The sequence below is a fragment of the Ruditapes philippinarum genome, unplaced genomic scaffold (genome assembly GCF_026571515.1).
Source record: "Ruditapes philippinarum isolate M1 unplaced genomic scaffold, ASM2657151v2 ctg591_1_1_1_1, whole genome shotgun sequence".
Taxonomy (NCBI): domain Eukaryota; kingdom Metazoa; phylum Mollusca; class Bivalvia; order Venerida; family Veneridae; genus Ruditapes; species Ruditapes philippinarum.
The window spans coordinates 3,741-29,054 of NW_026859721.1; the positions used below are offsets into that span (position 1 = coordinate 3,741).

The window sequence follows — 25,314 nt, forward strand, 5'->3', positions numbered from 1 at the left end:
TAATGTCTACTACTTGGAGCTACCTACTTTTATTGATGAGCTTTTACAAAATCTTGAAAGTTGCAAACATGGAATTATAACCGGTAATATTGCATGTGGCAATCCAACACTTGCCGATGATTTGACACTGTTAAGTCCATCGTTAACATCTCTAGAGAATCAGCTTGCTATTGTTAACACATACGCAAATGCATGGGGATATGAATTTAACTATAGCAAATGTTGTGTATTGAAGTTTGGCGGAAAAATTTCTGACAATATATTTCAAGCAAACTTGGTCATTCTGAAATATCAATCATGTGATACCGTTGTACATGTTGGAATTAAACTTAATAAGACATTAAGTGTAACAGATACAATCGATCAACGTATACATAAAGAAAAATCGTCACTTTTTTCAATATCATCCCTAGAAAACAATGTTGGTGATATAAATCCACTGACCCTAGCATCATTATTAAAAAAGTATCATTTTCAACCTTTCTCTATGGGGCTAAACTATGGCATAACATTTCAAATACTGACATTGTAAAGATCCAACGATTTGAACGATTGGCAGCGAAACAAATACAACATCTCCCACAGTCAACTAGAACGGACATGGCTCTGAGCACACTGGGATGGTTTACTATTGAAGCAGACATAGACCAGAGAAAGCTAACTTTCCTACAAAAACTGTGTACTATACCAACACATTATCTGTCAAGAAAACCATTTAATTACAGACTTAACTTATTTGTTATGAAAGGTTATTGTTATCAACGCGGTTTTGTTCCAGAAATATGCAGACTTTTGTACAAATACGGATTATTCCATTTCATTTCTGACTACATGAAACATGCACATTTTCAATGCAAATACTCGTGGAAAAATACTATTAAAAAGGCAATTACACATACACAAAACAACATGTGGCAACAAAGAATTAACAGTGACAGAGATTTTGACAGATTTATAGCAGTTCATCAATCAGTAACGCCTTTACATTTATGGCTTTTTTCAAATACAAACAGTGAGATTAAACATGCTATAAGTGCAACGAAAATACTTCTATATCGACAGTTTTATACAAGTTATTCCTGTACAAAATGTCTACAAGAAACTAGTGATATAAACAGACATATCTTAGCTGAATGTGATACATATACACGTGAACGAACACGCTTTACATATTCAATTGATCAGAAATTTAGCTCTGAAGTTTGCAGCTATTTTCTTAGAATTAACTCGGAAGCATTCTTGCGAGGACTCTTTGATTCCAATTTATTGGCTGTCTTTGGTATTAATCCAGAACTCCAAAAAGGCTTCACCAACTTATGTTGTAAATACGTTCACGACCTAACGATGGAATATAAAAAGTTATCTCTAGAACATTCTAATAACATTCTCCATGAGAGGATGTTTACCTTAGACTTCTAAGGTTAAATGCAATATAATAAATCCATACTAAATGTTCCTATACATGACACTTATATTTCGTGTTTTCGATAAGTTATAAATGTAATCGGGAAAATATTTAGTAAAAGTGCATTATAAATATTCAGTAAATACCATTATGTCTAACATTGACAATATATCGTGTGCTTATTAATAAGTTAACATTGTGTATGCAGGTTGTTATAATTCTATATAATGTATCTCTATATTTAATGTATGACATTGTGTATGACATGCTTTTCGTGTATATAATCAGTAATCGTATGTTATTATGTTATGTTCTCATGTAAATGTGTTAATTAATTGTTATATCAGTCACTGAAAAGTGGAATAAAAGATTATATAAACAAAGTAATTGTCTTGTTCTGTTCTGTTTTGTGTTTTAGATATTGACGAGTGCGCGAATGTCACGTGCCAGAATGGAGGCATTTGTAATGACTATATCAACAGGTTTGAGTGTAAATGTCCCATGGGATTCAATGGAACATATTGTGAAAATTGTACGTCAATATATCACTACTATCAAATATATATATTTATATATTGCTAAAGGTAAAATATTAACAGTTTTGCGTTTATTAACATAGAAGGTGTTCAGATCAAATAATCAGAACACTATTCCGTATTAGGAACAGCATTATAACTATATTATGGAAAAGGTTTCAAGAACACCATTTTTGTATTATATTACTTGCTTATTTAATTAGTTTAATAAAATTTTATTGTATATAAACACACATATATATATACATCTGTATCGTGTCTGTAAGCATTGAATCATTTCCTATATTTTGATTTGAAAGTTAAAACCAGAGCATTCTACGAATATTCGTTTTTATGAAATATAAACAATAGATAAGATAAAAAACAAATCAGTTAACAACAACAACATCATCGTCAACGACAACAACAACAACAACAACAACAACACAACAAAAAATCGCAAAAAACTAACAACAACAACAAAAGCAGCAGAAGCAGCATCTTAAAGCCACCGCTACCACAAAGAAAGGGACTAGCCGCCATAAAATTACTGGCATTATTTCAATAGTATGCCTGCGTCGAGTATTTCATGAACACTTTGTTCAAGTCTTCTTGTCTTTTTTTGTAGCGCTCGGGCGCGTGTGTTATAATTGTGAAGGAGTTGCCGATGACCCTACCCGTTGTGCTAACAGGACATTATGTGGTCCTGGTGAGGTAAGTACGTTTATATTATTAATTACATTCAACTAGATCAGTGTATCAATCCCCAGTACCTGCTTTGATTGGTTTAGTTTTGTGCAATTAAGAACAATATCTGTCTTTTTGATGGTTAATAGTACAGTGTTTAAAGCTAAGTACTAATTTATTTTAGGTCGATTGTGTTGGAAGCTATAAGCTCTTTGAAACACTCGCGAATCCGTTCCTTGAAGCAACCAGTACTGATCAATAAGTGTAAAATTTCTTGCTCACGGAAACAACGGATTGTCCATGATGGGGTTTGAGCCTATGCAGCCAACAATACTTAAATTACTAGTCCGGCGGGTTGACCACTAGGCCTCGCTGCCACTCAGTACTTAGCTAGACATTTGTTTTATCGTCATTAGTATAAATATACATGTATATTCAACATAAACGTAAATAAACAATGCATTCTATAGAAGTAAAAGACCACTTGTTAGAAGAATATTATTTATATACATATTTTTTATCTATTCTTTTTTGTGGAATATATATGTCGATAATACGAACCAAGGGATCCACAACCCTTATTTCTCTGCCGTGTATTATGACTTGATATCTTGAAACGTATAAGGCAACGATTATAATATCTATAATATTTAAAAAAAAGAAGCATTCTTTCCATTCCCCTAGCAATGTTATTCTGAGCACGAACTTGACGCACCTGGTGTGTTCACCTATAACCTTGGCTGTGTACCTTCCAAGCTGTGCTCCTATCTCGAGAACAAAAACTTCAGGCGCCGTGATATCCGTCCGGTTCAACTTTGTTACGAATGCTGCGACATAAATGGATGTAATCACCACGCATGCGCTGATTATAACTGATAAATCTCATCAGAATGTTTTATTTCTAATAAAAACATATCTGCAAATATAAAACCATTTTTTCGTTTTTTATTTCATTTATTAATAAACCAGCACCTTACTTTATTTATGTTTGTAGGGTATATAAGTAAAATGCTTTCATATTCTACATTTATTACAAAGTCGTCACAATCTTGGTGACAAAATAGGAGCAATACTACAAGTTTTAGGTAGTGCCAAATACTTTGCAAGTTATATAGCAATGGGACCAACGAATGATGATTTCACCATAATTGAGGAAGACCTCAGATGCTTCTCCATACATTATTACAACCAAGAGCGGGTACCGGAGAAGCGAACTTTCGTAATTTACCTTCCTCATTAAAATAACAAGTCCGAGGCGGGATACGAACCAACAGCGGCGAGGGGCAAGAAATTTGAAGTCGACGACACTTACCTTGTTCTATTAATCACTCGTCCACAGAAGTAAGAAATATTACACAACACTGACAACCTCCTGCATTAGAGTGACCGATTAGTCAGTCCGTAAATATTTCAGGCACCGGCGACTGGGGCTTAGTTTAAACATATTTTATTCCTTTCAATTTTTTACAACATGTACAATGCAAATATATAGAAAGAAAAATATATAAATACATTTTGAAAGAAAAAGGGTTGGACCACAAGTTCAAATAACATTAGTAAATCGGTCCGTCCCTAGTACGAATATAAAAAAAGTATTGATACCATAGATTACATTGAAATGGCATTGAGAAATATAACAAAGTACATGTATTTTAGGAACAAGAAATGTTAGATCATTTGCTGAGAGAGAGAGAGAGAGAGAGAGAGAGAGAGAGAGGATGTACTTTTGACAGTCGCAATTTATTGTTTTTAAAGAGTAAAAAACTTCAGCATTAAGCAGATTTTATCGGAAACGTTCCGTATGCTTAATATATCTTTGAACTTCTAAAAATATTAATGAATTGTCTTCTTCGGAATAGGTAATCTTACCAAAAAGAAGAGTACACGTATTTAATGGATGAAAAATGCGAGTAGCATTAAAAAGTTGAATACGTTGTGATGTATACCGTCTGCAATTGAAAAAGAAATGTTTAGCATCTTCGAAAGCATAACCGCATTCACAAGATGCATTTTCTCTTAAATGATTTATAAATAAATCAGCATTTAAATTGCTACATTTGTTACGAATTTGAGCATGTAGAACCGAATGTAGACGATCCCCGATACAGAAAAAATTAGGAACTGTCGGAGGTTTGAATTTCTGTTTAAGTTTGCATTTAAATATATTAAGGGAGGATGAATTTCTTATGTCAGTATCCAAGTTATTCCATAATGACGTTGCTGATGGAATAAATGAGTTTGTAAAAATTTGAGTACGACGTGCTACAGTTGTATAATTATCTCTGTTTCTTAAGACATAAGGTACATTATTAGAAACGGTATCTGGAAAAACGTTTAAGAAATAACCCGGTAAGGTGCCCTGTTTAGCTTTATATACTGTAACGAGTTTTTGAATAGTTCGTCTGTCGGACAATGATACCCAACCGATTTCATTAAGCAAACGCTCAATAGAAACAGACCTTGTTAGGCCGGTGACGATACGTGCCGCTTCATATTGAAGTTTCTCAAGAGAGTGTTTCTCGTAATCCGCGCATCCATCCCAGACAATTGACGCATATTCTAAGATTGGTCTCATGTAGGAAATGTATATTTGATTTAAAGTTTTCCGTTTAAGTTTGTATTTTAATGCTCTCATAGATCCTAGAACTTTGGAAGCAGACATTAATATATTGTTTATGTGGTCATGCCATTTACCATCAGTACTAAAAGTGACACCTAAGTGTTTGTGACTGTTAACATAATCAAGAGAAACATTATCAAAGTAGAGAGATGGCTTATCGTCAGATCCAAGTGTGAAAAATAACACTTCTGTTTTGTTAGGATTAAAGTTAACTAGCCAACGTTTCGACCATTCCGTAATTTTATTTAAGTCTTCATTAAGGGTACGTTCCATAAAAGCAATATCAGAATTGGAAACTGCGAGAGAGCTATCATCTGCAAAAAGTCTTGTTACACTGATTAGATTATCGGCAATGTCATTGACATAAATTAAAAATAATAAGGGGCCAAGGACAGAGCCTTGGGGGACCCCAGCAGTGATATGTTTACTTTCAGAATAGGAGGAACCAACAAAGACCTTTTGATTTCGATTACTTAGATAATTATTAACCCATTTTAGAATCTGACCATTAATTCCGTATTGTTTTAATTTGAATATAAGTCCTTCGTGCCATACTCTATCGAAGGCTTTTGAAATGTCACAAAAAACCATACATGTTGGGATTTTATTATCAAAAGAATAACAAATTTGATGGTAGATGTCAAGTAATTGATACACAGTCGAATGCCCTGGCAAAAATCCAGACTGATTTTCGTAAATTAATTTATTTGCGTGTAAATGGTTATAAATGTGTTTAAACATAACTCTTTCCATAATTTTTCCAGTACAACTAATTAATGAAATCGGTCTATAGTTCGAAGGGATATTCTTATTACCCTTTTTAAAAAGCGGCATGACAACAGCTGATTTCCAAGGGGCCGGATATATACTTTCAGATAGTGAACGGTTAAATAGAATACAAAGAGGCTTACAAATAGAGGCCTTACATTCTTTAAGCATACGATGACTTACTTCATCTGGGCCTGATGACTTATTAATTACAAGGGACGATAATATATCAATAATTTCCATTTCAAGAATTTGAAAAGATTGTAAAACTTCATTCGTTTTAGTACTAAAGTTTGGAAGACTTGCATTAGCGGCGTCAATTGTTGATATAGAAACAAAATAATTATTCAAACAATTAGCTTTTTCAGTATCGGAAGAATAGATAACATCATTTCCATTAATTTCAATATTTAAGGGGGGTATAATTTCACAATTTTTATTTTCTTTCACAAGCTGTTTGACTGTTTTCCAATATGAACGGGGGTTGTTTTCACTACTGTCACTTAATGAGTATTCTAAGTCATTATAGTATTTTTGTTTTGCGTGTGTTTTAAGATTATTTACTTTATTTCGAAGTTGTTTATATTTAACCCAATCGGTAATTTCTCCGGATTGGACAGCTTTTGCTTTTTGACGATCTCTTTTACGGGAAGTAAGACGAATGATAGAATCGTACCAGGGTCTGTCATTTGGTCTGATAGTTATGTAATTAGAAGGGATACACTGTTTCGCAAGCTCCATAAATTTTACATTAAAGATTTCGGTTGCTTCATCGAGAGTATTAGAGTTAAGAAATGACCAGTCTGTTGTTAGTATTAAATCGTTAAGTTTCTCAAAATCAGCGCGATTGTAATACCACACAAGTCTTTTGTAAGGTACTGATTGGGGTTATTTAAATTTGATATAAATATAAGTGCCAAAATGATCACTGATATTCCTCGGTGTCTTAAAAATACCCGAATGTAAAATTAAATTCTGGTCTGAGATAGCAATTGGATCAATAAGAGTTGACGAGTTGTCTGCTACTCGTGTCGGTTCCGTAATAACATTATACATATTATTCAAAATTAATATATCGCGAAGTTTATGGTTCCTTATGTTTAACTGGTCTTCATTAATGTCACCTACAAATAGGACTCTTTTTGATTTATTAAAAGCATTTTCTAGACAAATATTCAATCTAACCCAAAAGTCTACATTTGTATTAGGTGGACGATAAATATTACCTATCAAAATTTTTTCATTACGGTCTTTTATTTCAATCCAAAGTGATTCTGGTAAGGTATTTTTCCAAATCAATTAACCTTTTTAGATACGAACTTTTCATTAACATAAACTAAAAGTCCACCAGAGTGACACGTGTTGTCTTTACGGTATATTTCGCTGAAATTAGTTAGTTTCAAACTGTCAATAGTGATTGAGTTGTCCAAATGTGTTTCCGTAAAACAGATAATATCAAAGTCTAACCAGTTATCTGTAATATATTCAATTTTATTCCGAATACTTCTTATATTCTGATGAAAAACTGATAGAGATCCGTCACTGATATCATTAGGCCCTGGATTTAATTCAATATCACCTGATAAAATTATAAGATTTGATAAAAGAAATGCAAAATGTAAGTTCAACGACTGAGATAAAATGTTCGATGCTTCGAACAAGTTAACAAGTTCATTAGTCAATTGATTACCGACATATAAAGAAACAAATACCCCAAAATAAAGATTGACAATATTCAAATAGATAAACCGGGTAGCACGTCGTATTAATAACACATACTGCATTAAATAGATAAAAACTTTCATTAACGCTTTATACGGATAGCTACAGTATCGAGTTTTCTTAAGCAACCTCTGAGTGCTGTTATAAAAAAGACCGATCGCCGCGCGGTAAGCACTTAAATCATTCATTACCTAAACGGATACAGGCTAAATGCTAGTAAGATTGTACCGACGACGGCGACAGACAGGTAATCAAAACTTAGCAACATCACGCCAAAAATACATCCTAAAAGACTGGATTTAATAGAAAAAAAGAAAAATAAGAAAGATATTATAAGATAGTACATTATCATCAGTGTGGAAAGCAAATAGAGATATTTTGATTTGTAAAATATAGAGAAAAAATATACTTGTTCAGAAATAACACATATTCACATATTATTAATTGGCAACACTTACCTGAGACAAACTTTGGAACTTGCACAATACAGAAATTCAGTAGGTATATGAAGCCTAAAATAATTTATTCATGATATTTTACCGATAATGCAAATACCCCGAGTAGATGTTGCCAACCAATATACAAAACTCATGTAATTGAAAAAATATATATATCATCAAGATCAAAAAGACAACAACAAAAAACAACAAAAAGCAGTAAACGTTCGGATAATGCTTAATTGAAAAATAGAATGCACCACGTTTACCTGATTTCATATGTATATACACATACATGTATATGCTTAACAAAATATATTGTTCTAATGGAAATGGACTAATGGAAAATGCATTATCGAACAATTTGTGAATGTGCATAATCAAAAAGAAAACAAAGAAAGAGAACAACAAAAAATCAAAATACACACAGACACAACAAAAATAATTCTTATGGCAATGTTAAAAAAAATAATAATCAAGTGGCTCGTGCTCGGTCACGCTACTATTAGCTCAGGTAAAAAGATTTACAAGTTTTCATTGGCTACCTGTAAATAACTTCTCACATACGTAAGATATAATGCGTAGTAAATAATAGCGCTAGGTCACGTGACAAGAATAACGCATTACAATTGGTTACCTATAACTTATTTCCCACGTATAAATGCGCATAAATAGACTGGGGCTGAAGTCCGTTCAATCTTTTGAGCTATCTTGGAGGCCCGAAGTTTTGTGTACTATCTATTTCTGATATTTTATCGCAACTTACAAATTGGTAAGAGTTCTAAGTGGAAAGAAATTTGCTTACACAAAATTTTGTAAAATGTATTGAAGACTTTAAGTAGTAAGATAGAAAAATGCGCAGTTTGTAAAAATTCTTTCGCGGTTATACACCATTGAATTATAGGGATGATGATGGTGATGGTGATGATGATGATGATGATGATGATGGTAATAATAATAATAATAATAATAATAATAATAATGAGATGATGATGATAAATATATCTTTAATTATATGAAGATATACCATCGTGAATAACAAGACAATTTTAAATGTGGGCTTCAGAGCAATAGATAAAAATACACAATAAACATCATCATCAAACAACAGCACTTATTCCACTGTGTCATTTAAAATTTGGACCTTTATCAGACATAATTTTATTGGTTTGACCACACTCTTTTCAAATATCAAATAGATATAATTCTTACAATTTTCATTTTACAAAAAATTTAATAAACATTCATGCACAATAAGAATTATAACATAATAACATAGTTGTGAAGATATTTATTTGATCTCCAAGTTATGTTTTTTTTTTTTAAATTTATTCTTAAAATATGTCAAAGAATTCCAACTGGTATTAAATAGTTTCGTATTCCAAATTATTGCACCATTGTAACAGAAAGTTTTTACTACGTTATAATTTGTGCGGTGTTTGGGAATACCTTTATCATTATATGATCTTTATTGTAAATTTCATTGCTGGAAAAAGTCAAATTTTCAGGCTAGGTTATTACAAGCTTTATAAATAAGAGTTCCACTGGGAAATTATATCGCTTGTTTAATGGCATCACTCCAGGTTAGTTTTCCTTGATATCTTTATTCGAGAAGGTTTTTTTGGTATAAAATAATCCCTGCAGCTCTAATTTGTATTTAAACTATGAAACCTTAAATTTCCTTTGCTCAAAACAGTACAACAATAATCAAAATTCGATATTATATATGCATTATTTGAGAGGTCATTAGACCTCTCCATAGTGTTCAGACCGATTGCTGGCGGCATCCATTTTTGCGTATCTGATTGTAGCGAATGAATCTCAATTTAAGCGTCAAAACATTAGTAGCAGTCTACAAAAATTGTTTCGCGCATGCCCCGTTTCAAAATACGGCTTAACTTAAACGAAAAATTAACATCGAAGTGAACAAATCGGTACATAGAAAAATCGCTACGTGGATGTTGCATTCCGTTTAATCTTTTAAACTCTATAAATCGATGACCGTATTATTTTCTGAATAACGTTTTACTATTTCATGTTCCGATAAATAGTAACAGTGAACATTATACAGCTACAATATCACCATGCACTATTATTATATGACCCAGTGAACCGTGTATTGAACCGGTATGACTAAATAACGCAACGGAGATTTTTTGGCGCAAATGGCACAAATTTTACTCAAGTTTGATTTTCTTCTAATATTGTGGTTGGAGGCATGCAGCTTTATATATACTGTTTATTCCAATCAAATGATATAAACATTTTTTATGTAAATCTGGGACTTAAAATTTTGATTAACATACTTTATACCCGTTTTGGAAAATGTAGAGGAAATGTTTCCTTATACTTAACAAAACAGAAATCGAAAATTTGCTTATTGAACTTTACAAGAAACTTTTATTTTGATACTACTTTTAATATATATATATATATATTTTAAATTTAATTCCCTTTGTAGAAAAAGTATCCCTAATGCGCCAAGAAAAAAGTCCATTTCTCCGTCATATAATCTTTCAAAGCATTAAAAAAGATGAAGTGTAAAACAAAAATTCATAACAATATATATAATAAATTTTAATTGTTAAATAATTGTAATTTATATACCATTCATTGTGTCTTTTATGTCATATAATATCCCAAAATATTTTCGAATTAAATAAATCTTCAATAGCAGCAAAATACCTCTCGCATGCTTCTTTTTAAAGAAGCAAACTTGTAAAATAAATGTATAATTTTATATGTCATTTAATAATTTAAACGCCTCAATAATACTATTTTTGAGTTTAGTTTCGAACCAGTGCTTCAGGTTGGTATATCCAGGACAACTACGAGTATTATCTATGTAAACACCTATAAATATTTTTTTGTGTTCGTACGTTTTCAATTTATGCTTAGCAAATAGTTAATTATAATAATTAATTTTATTAAACATATCTTTGCTCTTTCTACGGAATGAAAAATATATTCATTTCTAAGGCATTATGTGCCTAAAGAACCTCACAAAAAGAAAACAACGTTTTGACATAATTACTATCTTTATTTCTATTATACATGCATAGACACAAAGTAAATGTATATCGACAAGAAAAAATGGTACAGACAAGACAACGAAAACAACTAAAGCAATAAAAAGAGACATATTTTTTTTTCATACATAAATGGAATAGTAAAAACTGAAAATTGTAGAATATTTTATTTAATTATGTACTGTATAGTTTCAAGCCTTTTTGGAAAGAATAAGGAACTTTTTCATGTGCAATGTATTTGAGCATAGAAATACATTCCACGGCAAAGGAAAAATAAATTTAAGAGAACAAAGTAAACATTGTTTTGTCTCATAATATAAAAATTTGATGCTTCACAAAATAACAAATGGATAAATACCAACTTGCAACAAGCAGTTTAACGCGATCAAAAATATCAAATTAGAAATAATATAATAATTTTGATCTTTTATGATTAGCTGTATATTTATATTATTTCGCTACTTTTATCCTCTGTATATGTCCAAACAGGTTAAACATTTGTTGCCTTATATCAACAATTTATGGTAAATTAACAAGAATCCTACAAGTTAAACGGTAATCACAAAACCAATCAACAGATAAAGTTATAGAAGAACTGTCGTACTCCACCATACAGAAAAATAAACTAAACTAAATAAATAAATAAATAAATAAATAAATAAATAAATAAATAAATAAATAAATAAATAAATAAATAAATAAAACAAAAAACTAAAGACATCCCAAAATAAGGCAAAACTCCCATAAACATTTACAAATTTCTTTATGAGAACTTCACAATGATTACTTTGTCTCCCTTTTTTTTGAAATGACTGAAATATTCATTCAAACATCACAAAACACAATCGCTTTAAGTCTTCATTAATAATTTATAATACAGCTGTATGGGAAATATCAAAATACGTAATAAAGATACGTAATAAAGATTTCATAACCATTGTAGCTCTATAAATAATTACGCAAAGCTATGGTATTAAACATTACTACACAGTATAGCTTGAAACTATATTGTCAATTAAAATGTTATCAGATATAAGGCTATACGTTGAAAATTTTTAATCAAACGGACAGTATACCCATGCAAATGTTGGCACATTTTCTTGACTTTGGTCACAATTAATGACGGAAGAGACATTAAAGCCTGTTGAAAAATATATCTTTCTAAAGACGATTTTGTTTCGTAATGTTTTGACAAATTACACAACGGATCAACATTATATCATATTGTTTTGTTTTAATCTGATTTGACTGATATGTTATTGTCACGTTATAAAAGATGGCTTTTGTTGCCAGTGGGTCATCAATTTAGTAAGTGTCTCAGTACTATAGTCCTTGTCACCGTTGTTTTATTTATCGTATTCCTTATTTTTTCCCCGACTACAATAAAAGTTGATTAGGAATTTTTTTTTTTAAATTTTATTTGAATCATATTAGCTTAATAAAGCAGAGAAGAAAGTGAGATCCCTCAAGACCTTTCGCTGGCTATACACAGTAGAATAACAATGTTTATTAACTTTCATTAGATCGATAATTATATATTGAGGGTTTTGTATTACCAAACGATGTAGCTATGCCTATTCAAAATATTAAAATATTTTTGATCAATTTTGACGTTGGAACTGAATATGACCTTTCGTTTCCTTAGTTTAAATAAAGTAATATGAAGATATGTAACATTTTGATTTCAATGGAAAAGTTTTAAACTTATTGTTACTTATTTGTAAATAAAACTTATTTTCAAATGACTAAATTTGTAATAGATATGTAATGCATTTTATTAGGTTGTACAGTATGTATCATTATGCAAACTTTGCATTTTAATTTGGTTAGCAATGAAGCTATGGATTTGTCATTGAATCTCTTAACTTTAGTTATACTGTAAAAATTCAAAGGGCAATAAATTAGAACATTAAATGATATTCAGAACAAAAAAATCAGATATTGGCTCCTTTACAAGTACGTTTATTTGTGTATAAATTGCTTACGTGTGAAATATTTCATAAACACTACGAACAAACTAGTTCACAGTGATAAATTTTATCCAATGAATTGCATGTAGTCCAAAAAAATAAAAGCCGTTAAATGTTGGGGAAAATCCCTGTAAGCAGATGATTTTGTATTAAATTCAATCCTAAGTGCCTGTTATTCAAGCAAATTCTGTCATCTTCTGACGTGTAGATAGATAAAAAGTTGATATTTTGACCCAGTTTCAGGTTAATTGAGCTTTAAAAAAAAAAAAAAGAGTTGCAACTTTAAAGGCCCATTAAGTCCCAAATACTAATTTTATTTCTTTCAATGTTGAATATATTTTTGTTGTTTTGTTACAGCTTGCGAAATGTTACATATTGCCCGTTTTATTGGACACCTGACTTATTTTGATGTTGGGGAATAAGTGCTACATTGTATTTTATATAGAAGGCCACTTTGATTAAGTTTATCTACTATTATGAGATATTATTTCACATTCAGCTCTACTTTCTTCACATTATTCATACCTAACACGATTCTAATTCTTTAATTAAAACAATAAAACATTGGTTGTCTTTCTTGCGGAGGAAAATTTTATTTTTATTTCTCAGCATTAAAGGAGCATACCTCCAAAATTCATGGATTTTTTTATTAAAATTTTGAAAATTATAAAAAGTGGAAAAAATATTAATTTACACATTGCAAACGGCTCTAATAATCTACTTAAATTAACAAAAAGAGGACAGAAATACAAAAAATAGCCCGTACTGCGTAAGTAATGCCGTAGAAATATGATGATGAATTCTGCAAAATCAGTCATTAATTATACATAAAATGTTATCTCTTACTTGAAACTTTTCTACTTTTCTTAAAATCTTTAGTACATTTTTTCTCAAGTTAAATTTTCTTTAAACATTCTGACTTATCTGGAGGCATGCAGCTTTAATGTGCCTTTAAGAAAACTACAAAGCATAAATGGCGATTGATGTAAATCAGATCTCCTTCTGCAATGTCAAACTGTCCCAAACTTAATCAATTAAAAACTATAACTTGTGCAGCGTGACAATGACACAAATAAATAGGTTACTTCCTTTTTGAAAAAGGGTATAAATATCAAGGTCTTTTGCAGGACGGAATATTCAGTAATAAGTTATGGGATCCACAGCTGTATTCCTTATATTCTTCAACTTGTTGAATGTTAATTGTTTAGAAGGAGAGACCCCAGCATTAAAGGTATATATAAATTTTCTGTAATCTTACTCTTTCATAAATTGATAAGTACATTGTATAAACTGGTTGAAACTCATTTATGAAGATAAATGAGCCACGTCACGACAAAACCAACATAGTGCGTTTGCGACCAGCATGGATCCAGACCAGCCTGCACATCCGCGCAGTCTGATCAGGATCCATGCTGTTCGCTTACCAACTCTATTACAAGTGGAGAAATTGACAGCGAACAGCATGGATCCTGATCAGACTGCGCGGATGCGACGCTGGCTGGTCTGGATCCATGCTTGTCGCAAACCCATCATGTTGGCTTTGTCGTGACGCGGCTCAAATGCTATTCTACAAATAACAACATACAAAAGAGTTCTTTGCTTTTCAATACAATATGTAGAATACCGAGAAATAAGATGATTTATTGTCAACAAGTACTGTTTTTAATATATGTTGAGTTTGTGTTAAGACGTGACAAAACATATACATCTTATATCTAAGTGAACAAAGATATGCTAGAAATTAGCTGGACACCTGTAGAACCATGTCCACACCTGCATCAGCAGACAACATGAATCAGTATGATTATTGAATGTATCTCTTTTTACCCTTTGGCACATATTTTACAAGGAGATGCACATGATCAATACATGTCTTATTTGATAAAAATTGAACTTAATATAAAAACTGAAACATTTGCAATAGATTCAAGTGGTTTCAAGTGAAATGGATTGTGGAGATTTGTACTTAACGCTCTTATAATATACTCTAATACTTACTTACTCACTGGCGTTCGCACGTATACTCTGATGAGGTGATATAAAGCAATCACAAGCACATGCTACAAAACTACTTGATAATGCTATATTAAATGTAACAAAATCACCAGAAGATAAACATCCCTACCTTTACGTTCGCGCACGACTGCAGCACCATTTATTTAACGAACGCTATTAAACGATGATTTTTATTTTAGAAAATGATATTTGATAGTCACGAGAAAATAAACCACATACCTTATATATATTTGCGCACAACATTAACATCTTAAATCGCACACCTGAGGTGCTAAAGCTGTGATTTCAAACATTTTTTTCTGTTGGTTTTTATTTTCATCGAAGATGCCAATACTCTCAGCTGAATTATTTTTGTTTTCTCGCATGTCATGACAGAATCAGAAATTCAGTTTCAAAGATTTTTAATAAAATATACCTTAATTGATACAGAAATCTGTTTAGACGATAGAATCTTAATTTATTTTTTTCTCATGTTTTCATTTACACATACAAATCAATATACGACTAAGCTATAATCGTGTGCAAACATTAAATGTTAAATGTTCTACTTATTTAACTTCATGGCTCAATAATACTTGTTTGCGCACATAAAATCACTTGACTCTAGCCATCTTGGTTTATAATGTAGCTAGGTATGCTGGGTTATTTTTTGCGAGGAAGCACCAATATTGGTTACGGCTACTGAGGTATCTGGTCGTGCCTGAAATAATGCACCGAGTTGCACTTGAGGTATTCCTTCACCAGTAGAGCTGGGATGTCGTCATTTGTCTTTCACCATGTTGGTTATTAACTTGAATTAGTATGATGCTTCTCTTGAGATTTAGATGGTACCATGTGAAATATTGTTGCAGGTTACAACACATGACGCGACAAGTAATACTTGTGACATCCAAACTTTACAAGTTGAGTATGACCTGATTGTTGAGAAATGTGACAAAGATATAGACGGATCGCAAATTTGTACAGTCAGCGACGGAGAAAATTTTTATGAATATAAATGCGTCAATCAAGTTTGGGAATTGGCACCGGGAACAGGTAAAATGTTTTACAATGCGCTGAAATTTGTATGATAAAATGCACTGTAACGATTTTAGAATCTTCTGGATGTCCCTGTTTGAATGTTGCAAATCTGTCTTACTCAATGTTGCCTATTGTTGATAATTATCTTTTTGCTTTTATTTTTTGTCATATTTTTACTTTGTGATTCTTTTGTAATTGCAGATCCTCATGGAAGGGAAAAGAGAATTATCTTTTACTTACTTTATAGATTAATAAGAGCGATATATTGCGCCGCATCCGGAAAATGTTATAAAAGTAAGTCTGACTTCGATTAATTAATGTTTAAAAATATAAAATGGCATTTTATTTTATTTTTATTAGTAGGGGTTGTACAAATTTGAAACGGTTATGGCGATTTTCCAGCTTTAGTGGTGGAAAAAGATCACAGGTGCCACTCCGTGCATTATTTAAGTCACGAATGGGCACATGAGTAGATCTACGGACGTTTCGTTAATTTTTTAAGATAACTTACTATCGGGAAAGAATCAAAAGCCCCTTGTGGGATTCCTAATCCGCAGCCGTGTGGTCAAGTAGTTTGCAGTCAGTGCTCTTACCACTCGTTTATGGGGGCTCTTATAAATAACAATATTGAAAAAGCTATACAAAATGTTTGAAGGATTAAAAAATAAGGAGAAAATTCCTGTATTTCCATCAAATATAAGGACTGTTATGTAATCTTTACATGCCTAATTATAAATTTCTTAAACAAATATTTGCAAAGACACATTCATTGCCAACAGTTGCTTCACACTTAGAAGTTTTAAGTCAAACGCTAAAATTAAGCTACGATGGAAAATTAAAAAATAGGCGAGAGTTGAAAATAATTAACAAGATTAACATAAAATTGCAGCTGCTGAACCAAACAAGCCTCCAAAGTACACATTCTGCCCGCAGAGTGGGCTGAATTATACTGCTCCTCGTCTGAAAACGTCTGTTAAGGTGACATGGAGAAAACCCATTGCCAAGGATGACAAGAAAGTGGTCAGGTACATGAAAGATTTTTTTTTTAAACTCATCAAATAATTTGAGAATGATAAGTTTGCAGATTAATTTCGAATTTTGTCTTTCTGTCTCACAATCAATATTATTGCTTTCCATTACACTTTTTTGAAGTCCTAGTTCAAATTAATTATTCTCTTATTTTAAAACAATAGTCTTTTCAAAGTTCAAAGGTCAAGATAAAAAAACCTTTTTTAATGCTTAGTTTTGATTTATATCTGAGAAAACTTGTATATACGTGAAAGGAAAGGAAAAGTCATGTCATTCTTGAATCAGACAACAAATAATTATTTATGAATGACGTTTATATATTTGGAAATTATTCATTAAAAACCATTTACAGACCTTTTATCAAGCTTTTCATTTATAATTTAAAATTTAATTGATGTTAGTATCATTTTACACTCAGTGAAACCTCAAATTACCAAAATGGAATGGTATTTCAAGGGATTCCCCAGGGGATAAGGTATGACGTAAGTTATGTCGCTAAAGATGTCACTGGTGCTAAAGATGTGTGCACATTCTGGTTTACAGTAAAATGTAAGTTCACTTTCTAACGCCTTTTAAATTTTTCTAAGTTCAACAAACGAGCGAAGTAGAATTTCTAAAGCTTTCTGATAATGCTCCTTAAAATGATTTATCAAAACTGTTTCAAAACTTTTCTTTCTTAGCTTTTCTTTCTACTAATGTCTTTGTTTAAAATTCATTATCTTTAAGATTTATCATGTGAAACACTCTACCCGCCAATGTACGGAATACAACACTGTTCCCATAACAACATCCTAGGTTCCGAGTGTAAGGCGATGTGCTTTGAAGGATACGAAATAGTAAATGATAGTGATACATCAACTTGTCAAGAAGACGGATATTGGGACAACCAGCCTGTATGCCAAAGTATGTATCTAAAACATATTGAATGAGAAAGTCTATTTAACTATTAATTCAAGAATCACATTAACGACCAGTCCATGAGCATAACTCGCCGAGCATTTTTATTATAATCAAATTCAAAAATATATGGGTAAAATTAGGTTCTGTAAATTTTGATGCAATTCGTTAAATTTTCTTCCCAGTTATTTCTAAAATCTTTCAGCTTTAAGTCACTGTTAGAACCTTTTAATTTGTGGTTTATAACTAAAAAACGAACTGCAAATGGTTGCTTTTGTCACCTAAAACGTTAGCTTGACATTTCGATTTCATTTGTGTTTAAATATCATTTATAATTGTTATGAAACAGCTTTATCAAAAAATCATTACATAAAAAACATTTCCCTGAAATCTGTTTCAAATATTGTCTTTTTTTACATGTTAAGCAGCAATGCCCCCAGATTAATGCTATTTCTCATGAAAAATTTGAAAATGTATTACAAAGTAAAATATGGTCAAGTGAACAAAAAAGTAACGAACGCATTGCAAACGTCACTAAAAATCTATGAAAATTACCAAAAGAATACAAATAGGACGGAATTTTGCAAAAAAGCCCGTACTGCGTTAGTCAAGCAATAGAAATATTGCAATATATACTGTAAAGTCAGTCATTAATTATATATATATCATGTAAATAATTACTTGGATTGCGAATATTTTTGTTTGTTTTAAAATCTTAGTAGGGTTGATTTTCTTGAAAGATTTTAGCTCATCTTAAAGCATGTGGCTTAAGAAGAAAAAAAGCAATTAAACATTTTAAAGATATATCAAATGTTAAATGAAATATTAAATATATCATTCTACACTTACATGTGATAGTTCTAGAATAATCTATGAGTAAACTGTAAGGTTATGTTAATATATTTAGAGATTGTCTGCGTTCCACCATTTAACATAGAAAATGGTAAAGTTGAATGTGAAAGCGAAGCGTATACATTCGAAAGCGAATGTTCATTTATATGTGACAGCGGATATGGGCTTATTGGTCCTTCAAGAATGGAGTGTCAGGCAGATAGAACATGGTCAGTCGCTAATTCTACCGTCTTATGTAAAGGTATGTATAAGTGTTTAAATTCTTGATAAACGATAATTGTTTGCTTATTCCACTACTTAAACGTCTTTAGATACACAAATGAAAAATACAATTTAAGCATATGTTGCCTTTCCATTCAATTTATGCTTCTCAAAAGATGCCCATTTTAAGTAAGGAATCATTTCATACATAAAATATAAGTATATTTGTTATCTTTTATTCATTAAAAAGCTTATTATATTCTCTCTCTATCATTTTTTGATTAAATTGCTGTCCCTCATTCTTTTACCGGCTGTCCCTCTATGCATTTATCTTTATAAGACAATGAGCCACCAGTTATTAGTTGCGTGTCGCCCCAAATTGTTTACGCTGACCGAGGTGGTTTCTCTACATCTGTTCACTGGATTGAGCCTTCGGCTACCGACAATGTAGATAAGAATCCAGTCATCAGAAAATTGACCAACATTTCTCAAGGGGACATTCTATCAGAAAATGACTACATAATATCTTACGAAGCAGTTGATATGGAAGGAAATACGAACGTGTTTGTGTCGAAATGTGATGTGGTTTTAACAGTCAAAGGTTTGTTTAGTTCAGTTAGTTGTTTTGGAGTGAAGATGGATAAAAAAACATTGCAGCTGTTTAAATATTTCAATAACGGTTTTAGTGAAATAAATGATGGAATTACGTATCATGTCGTAAATTCGGTATTTTAAATTATTTCAATCGATGTAAACTTATATTATTCAATTGCTTTCCTAAAAGTATTGAGATTTTATACCACAAAACTAAATTTCTTAGCTATACTATTTCTATAGATATCATTTTACGTTTACTGAAAACATTGTTCGGAAATAAAATGAAAATGTTATGAATATTTATCATAGGTAAGATCCTTAGGATATATATATTTTGTTTCACAGTAATTTCATGTCCGCATGGCCCCAAAGATGAACTGAGTAATTCCCGGTTTATACAAGCTAATTGCAGCGATTCTTTGTACTACGATGGAGTAGTTTGTAATCTTGCATGTGACCTCCAACTTCCATTGAATGGTTCAGACAAGATGACTTGTGAAAGAAACGGAACATCTGACAAAGGCATATGGAACTGGGACTCTGAAGAGCAGCCATTTTGTGAAGGTGTATTTTATCACATCGTTTTATTAATTACAGATATCAAATTTAAAAATAATAATGAAGAAATACTTTGTAACACAATTTTACCAGAACAGATTTAATATCACTTTCAAATTTATGAGACTATTATCGTAACAATTGACAATATGAAATCATTTAATAGTCTATCGTATCTCGAAGTATTTTTACAACATGCACGTATAAATGCATTATTCTTTGATCCTAAAATTATGCATTTGAAAGCATTTTTGTTGTAGAAGAACAGGTTTTGATTTTAAATTTGTTTATTAACAAAGAAAATAAAGATCAATTTTCTATAAGTTACGAGTACAATAGTCGTTTGCTTCAACTGACTTTTTAAAGGATAATTTTCAAGTAAACTTTCCAATTTTTGTTAATCGGACGTCATGTAACAAATGTACAACTTTTGTCTGGTTAAAACGTCTATTATTTGTAATAATAAGGCATGATCAAGGCTACATATTTTGTTATCCTATTCTTAATATTTAATATTGCATGATCTTAACAAGATGGCAGTAGTAACTTACTTTTATTGACCGGTATAACTCATAAAAAACTTGATTATAACAAGAACTTTTACAGGTATTATTGACTGTTCAACTTTAATGATCAACATTACTTGACACATCTGAGCATGATGTATTTTTATATTTTATTTTCATGACGACTCAGATATATCCATGGACAACATAAGCGTTATGCAAGATAGAAAAAAAAACTAGTTTAAATGATTCATTAGAAATTTAATTGTCTTGTTAAACATAAATGACTTGTCAGACATAAGTACGTTATTTAATTGCAATACAGGTAGTCATTGGTATGTGCATTTGTCCAACGATATAGAGTAAGCTAAAATCTTAATCATGCATGGTATGTCAAATGATGTACAAAGTTTACAAACGCTGTAATCATATTGTCAACAAAAGTATGTTGTAAGAATCTGTATGACTCTTTCAAAAAAAAAATATCGGACATACAGATTACATTTATTGTTAAATATTTCACAGTGGTAACATGTCCCCCATTAGAACCTCCAGATAATGGGGCAATGGTTACAGATTCCGTGGCTGCTGTGCCTATCCATATAATGTTTTGCGAAGATGGATACGATATTCCAACTGGAATAAGTTCACAGTTTCAAGGAAGACTAAGTTGTCAGGATAGTGGAGAGTGGTATCCTTTGTCAGAATTTCCTGACTGTATAAGTAAGTCGATTATTTGTTTGTTTCACTCATTCATGACTGTCTATTTTAATTACAGAAGAAAATGATTTTACATTAGTTGCCATATAATTTAAAAATCTTTAAAAGAATCGGCGGAATTTGTGTCATTTTGTCGACGAGTTTAATAATTTTCATATTATATGTCAACGAATGTTTGATTTTGTTATCACATGAATGAAATAAATACAAAGAAATTTGTTTTGACTTCACGCGTTCTTTTTTTTACACCGTTTTGTCTTATGAAACATGTATTTGTGTGTTATATAAAGAAATTCATTATAGTTACATTACATGGTGTCATGTAAAGAATAGTACTGTTATTTTGTATACGTTATGAAAAATATCTTATTCTTTGTCATATTGTATGAAAATTAATGCAGCGAATTTAGCTTTCAAACTTAAATAATGTCATACAAATAATCATTGTTGATGTTTTTATTTCGTTGTCTTTTGCTTTCGCATGACTGTCAATGTACAATACGAATAAAGACACTTAAGAAAAGAACAAAACGAAGCGTTTAGATTAATGTGTATGAGACGTCATTTTGTTATAGTTTTATTATGATAAAATAATGCGTTTTAAATCCATTTAGTACCTGTAATCCCTGTGCTGAGACTTCCAGCAAAACTTAGATATATCGGTAACTGCAGTGACGAATCTACCAAAGATGTAATCAAAAACACAGTTATAGAATACTTGAGGTTTGTGAAAGCTGATGTCGACAAATCAATTTGCGCCGACTTAGAATCTGACACTTGTAAAATTGGAAACGTAAATGTTGAATGCGGAGCAAAAAGCAGAAGGCGGCGTAGAGTCAAAGTCCACGAGATTCAGAAAAGGGATGCTGAAAATGTCTTTATTGTGAATTTTGAAATTTCAATTGCCTTTTATACAAGTGGTAAAGAAGACAATGAAGCTTATTTGGATATTTTAGACAAATTCAATAGTATCACAGCTTTAATGGAAACATATGTCGACGGTGGACAGTTTGATATTGAAAACTTTTCAAGAGCAAACTCCACTTTTCAGACAGAATCACCCCCAAATTTCGTATGCACAGATTCAGGATTTTTATTTGAGTCCACAAGCTTGAAATGCAGCAAGAAATTAACGTTTTTATTGCAATAGCGTTAAAAGATTTATAAAGGCATACTAGTAATTTGGCATGTACGACTTTTCAGAGTCATCCATTCATTTAGTTTTGAACATTCTGATATTATTAATAAATAAATGATGCATAAACAAAAATTTGATTTAAAAATCTACGATTTGGTTCTGCGTTGTATTTAATATGCATGTTTAGATTATGCAGAATCTTATTACACTTGAGGTGCGACACCGATAAACCAAACGTATTTTTTTTATTTCTTACTACAATTACGAGATTTTTGTATTGATAGAGCCATGTCCAAAAGGAACATACCTGAATTCTTCAACAAATATGTGTGAGTTTTGCGAGGTCGGTGAATACATGGATCATGAAGCGGCCACATCTTGTAAAGCATGTCCTTCGGGTTTCAGCACATTGAAAAAAGGGTCTAAAGATGCTGCGGCCTGCTTAAGTAAGTAACAGTAATATATATGTTCCTCGAGAAGTTTTAAAATACGACTGCCTCACTTAAAGCAGTTCTTTTAATTTTCGGATAGTGTTATTTAGTTTAATAATATTTTATTCCTTTTTCTGTCTATACAAAAATAGATACATTATCACATGCAAACAAACGACAAAAAGTAACGAATAAAGTTACTGTAATTACATGGATGGTATAGTAAAAATAAATCAGAGAATTGACCCTTCCCACAATAAATTTTCGGTTTTATCTTGTATGACGAACCAACAATAACGTGCATCTATATGAATATGATATCTTAATATAATGTCTTTTCATTTTCAAGAACTTTGCAAACCTGGCTATGTATCAACAACAACCATGAGTCCATGTTATGCTTGCCCTGTTGGCACATACCAACCTCTTCAAGGCCAGACAACCTGTGAGCCATGTGAGACTGGTCAAGCAACAAGCAAAACAAACAGCACTTCAAAGTCACAATGTCATGCTTTTGATTATTTCCTGAGCAAACTCGAGAAGGAAATTCATCTAGGTTCTTTTGACGCCAGAGATTCAACAAGCATTACTTTGACGACCTGGATCCGACCACTGACTGTCAATAACAAACGTATTTCACTAAAAATTAGGGACAGATACGATGATATTCTAAGTCTTACATTTACAGACCATGTAAATGTGGAATTTGGGTCAAGGTAAAATTTCTGCAAATCTTTAACTCGATGAATACTACGAAAAACAACGTCTTGTATTCTTATTAACCAGTTTATTATCTATATATTTAATGTCACTTACTTGAATTGATTCATTAGATCTAAGTCATGTATCGAAATTAAATCAAAAATATATTCCATTGTAGTTCGTATACCTATGGCGATGCATTGACAAAACAATGGAACCACATTTCGTGTACAGTAAACATGTCATCAGACAGTATAAAATTCTATATCGGTGGAAATCTGTCATTTAGTGAAACAGCAACGACAAACATTAGTACAAATTCAATTTCTGAAGGAAGCATTGTAATAGAAAACCAATCTGAAGGTTAAATTGATTTTTTCATTTCTGCTTAAAAATAAGTTACATTGTTTCGTTTGAAATAGTTTCTCAATAACTGTTTGTAATTGAAAGAAATGGCTGTAAAGTCTTTAAATAAAGACATTGTTTTTAATTATGCTACACCAAAACTTGCTGAACAGTTTTTGTAAGTAGCATGGAAAGTAAATATTTCATAATAACATAATAATAAATTACATGAACAATTGTTATGTACTTTCCAGAAATGTTAGCCGTGCATTTTTAACAGTCAACTAAAATATACTTGATTATTGAATGTATAGCCATTAGCAAATGTATTATTGATGTATTGCAAATTCATGCATACGTTGAAATTAAAACTCATTGAACCAGTTCATCAATATATATATATAATATATATACTATATATACATAGTGTGGCAGCTGTATTTTAAAACTTCTCGTGGATCGAGGAACTTATATATTTATATGTTATTAATATGTATATATTATTAACTCATCATAGAAAATCGATGCAGACATATAACTACCTATAAGTATGCACATAATACAGTGTTCCATGCTATCATTTATTTTTCAATCTTTGGTTGAAGAAAGCTTATTAATGATTTGACTACTTTTTTCATAACTAGGTATATTTATGTCCGGTTTTTCACTTGTTGCAAGTGAAAAAGATTTGAATGACGTCACGCCGTTACTAAATTCATGTGCAACGACGTCAGATGATGCAATATTTTCAATGCAAGATTTGTTTGAAAATCGCATTCAAGGAAGTTCAATACCATCGACGTGTGACCGTAAGTAAATATGGCTTGTTTGTTAGTAAATAATTGTTCACTTGATATATCTATTTTACCTATAAGTAATCCTGATAATTTAATTTCGGATACAATTTATATTTTTTACGTAGATATATATACTAAATGTTTTCAAAATAACAAATGCCCGATATACTAGTAGCACCTAATGCATATGACAAATACACTTAAATTTCTATATTTTAAATATAGTAAGCACAATTTTGTAAGACACAAAACTCAACAAATACCACACGAATATAAACAGACGACCAATCGAAAAGGGATGTGATGATATTGATTAATAAAAATAATTTAACTGACATAAACCCCGACACTC

General features: G+C 31.2%; 2 protein-coding genes across 2 annotated transcripts in view; both read left to right on the forward strand.

Moving 5' to 3' along the window:
• The first annotated feature begins 600 nt into the window (after positions 1-600).
• Positions 601-3,537, forward strand: LOC132757641 (fibropellin-1-like). The gene is made up of 4 exons (XM_060748969.1): positions 601-748; positions 1,824-1,937; positions 2,549-2,634; positions 3,292-3,537. Exons 1-4 carry the CDS (start codon positions 601-603, stop codon positions 3,481-3,483), a joined length of 540 nt encoding a protein of 179 aa, XP_060604952.1. The 3' UTR covers positions 3,484-3,537.
• Positions 3,538-14,303: 10,766 nt separating this feature from the next.
• Positions 14,304-25,314, forward strand: part of LOC132757618 (sushi, von Willebrand factor type A, EGF and pentraxin domain-containing protein 1-like) — a 46,081-nt gene continuing 35,070 nt past the window's right edge. Inside the window, exons 1-14 of the mRNA XM_060748939.1 lie at positions 14,304-14,384; positions 16,021-16,204; positions 17,079-17,214; positions 17,637-17,767; positions 17,945-18,121; positions 19,023-19,208; positions 19,509-19,769; positions 20,111-20,329; positions 21,355-21,552; positions 22,164-22,670; positions 22,972-23,133; positions 23,468-23,834; positions 23,999-24,183; positions 24,810-24,974. Coding sequence (XP_060604922.1) covers positions 14,304-14,384; positions 16,021-16,204; positions 17,079-17,214; positions 17,637-17,767; positions 17,945-18,121; positions 19,023-19,208; positions 19,509-19,769; positions 20,111-20,329; positions 21,355-21,552; positions 22,164-22,670; positions 22,972-23,133; positions 23,468-23,834; positions 23,999-24,183; positions 24,810-24,974 — 2,959 coding nt within the window. The remainder of the gene's footprint in view (positions 14,385-16,020; positions 16,205-17,078; positions 17,215-17,636; positions 17,768-17,944; positions 18,122-19,022; positions 19,209-19,508; positions 19,770-20,110; positions 20,330-21,354; positions 21,553-22,163; positions 22,671-22,971; positions 23,134-23,467; positions 23,835-23,998; positions 24,184-24,809; positions 24,975-25,314) is intronic.

Coding starts and splice junctions, on each gene's coding strand:
- LOC132757641 (XM_060748969.1), top strand. CDS start 601: ATGGCTCTGAGCACACTGGGATGGTTTACTATTGAAGCAGACATAGAC. Junction 1,938..2,548: donor TGGAACATATTGTGAAAATT/GTACGTCAATAT, acceptor CTTTTTTTGTAG/CGCTCGGGCGCGTGTGTTAT. Junction 2,635..3,291: donor CATTATGTGGTCCTGGTGAG/GTAAGTACGTTT, acceptor CCATTCCCCTAG/CAATGTTATTCTGAGCACGA.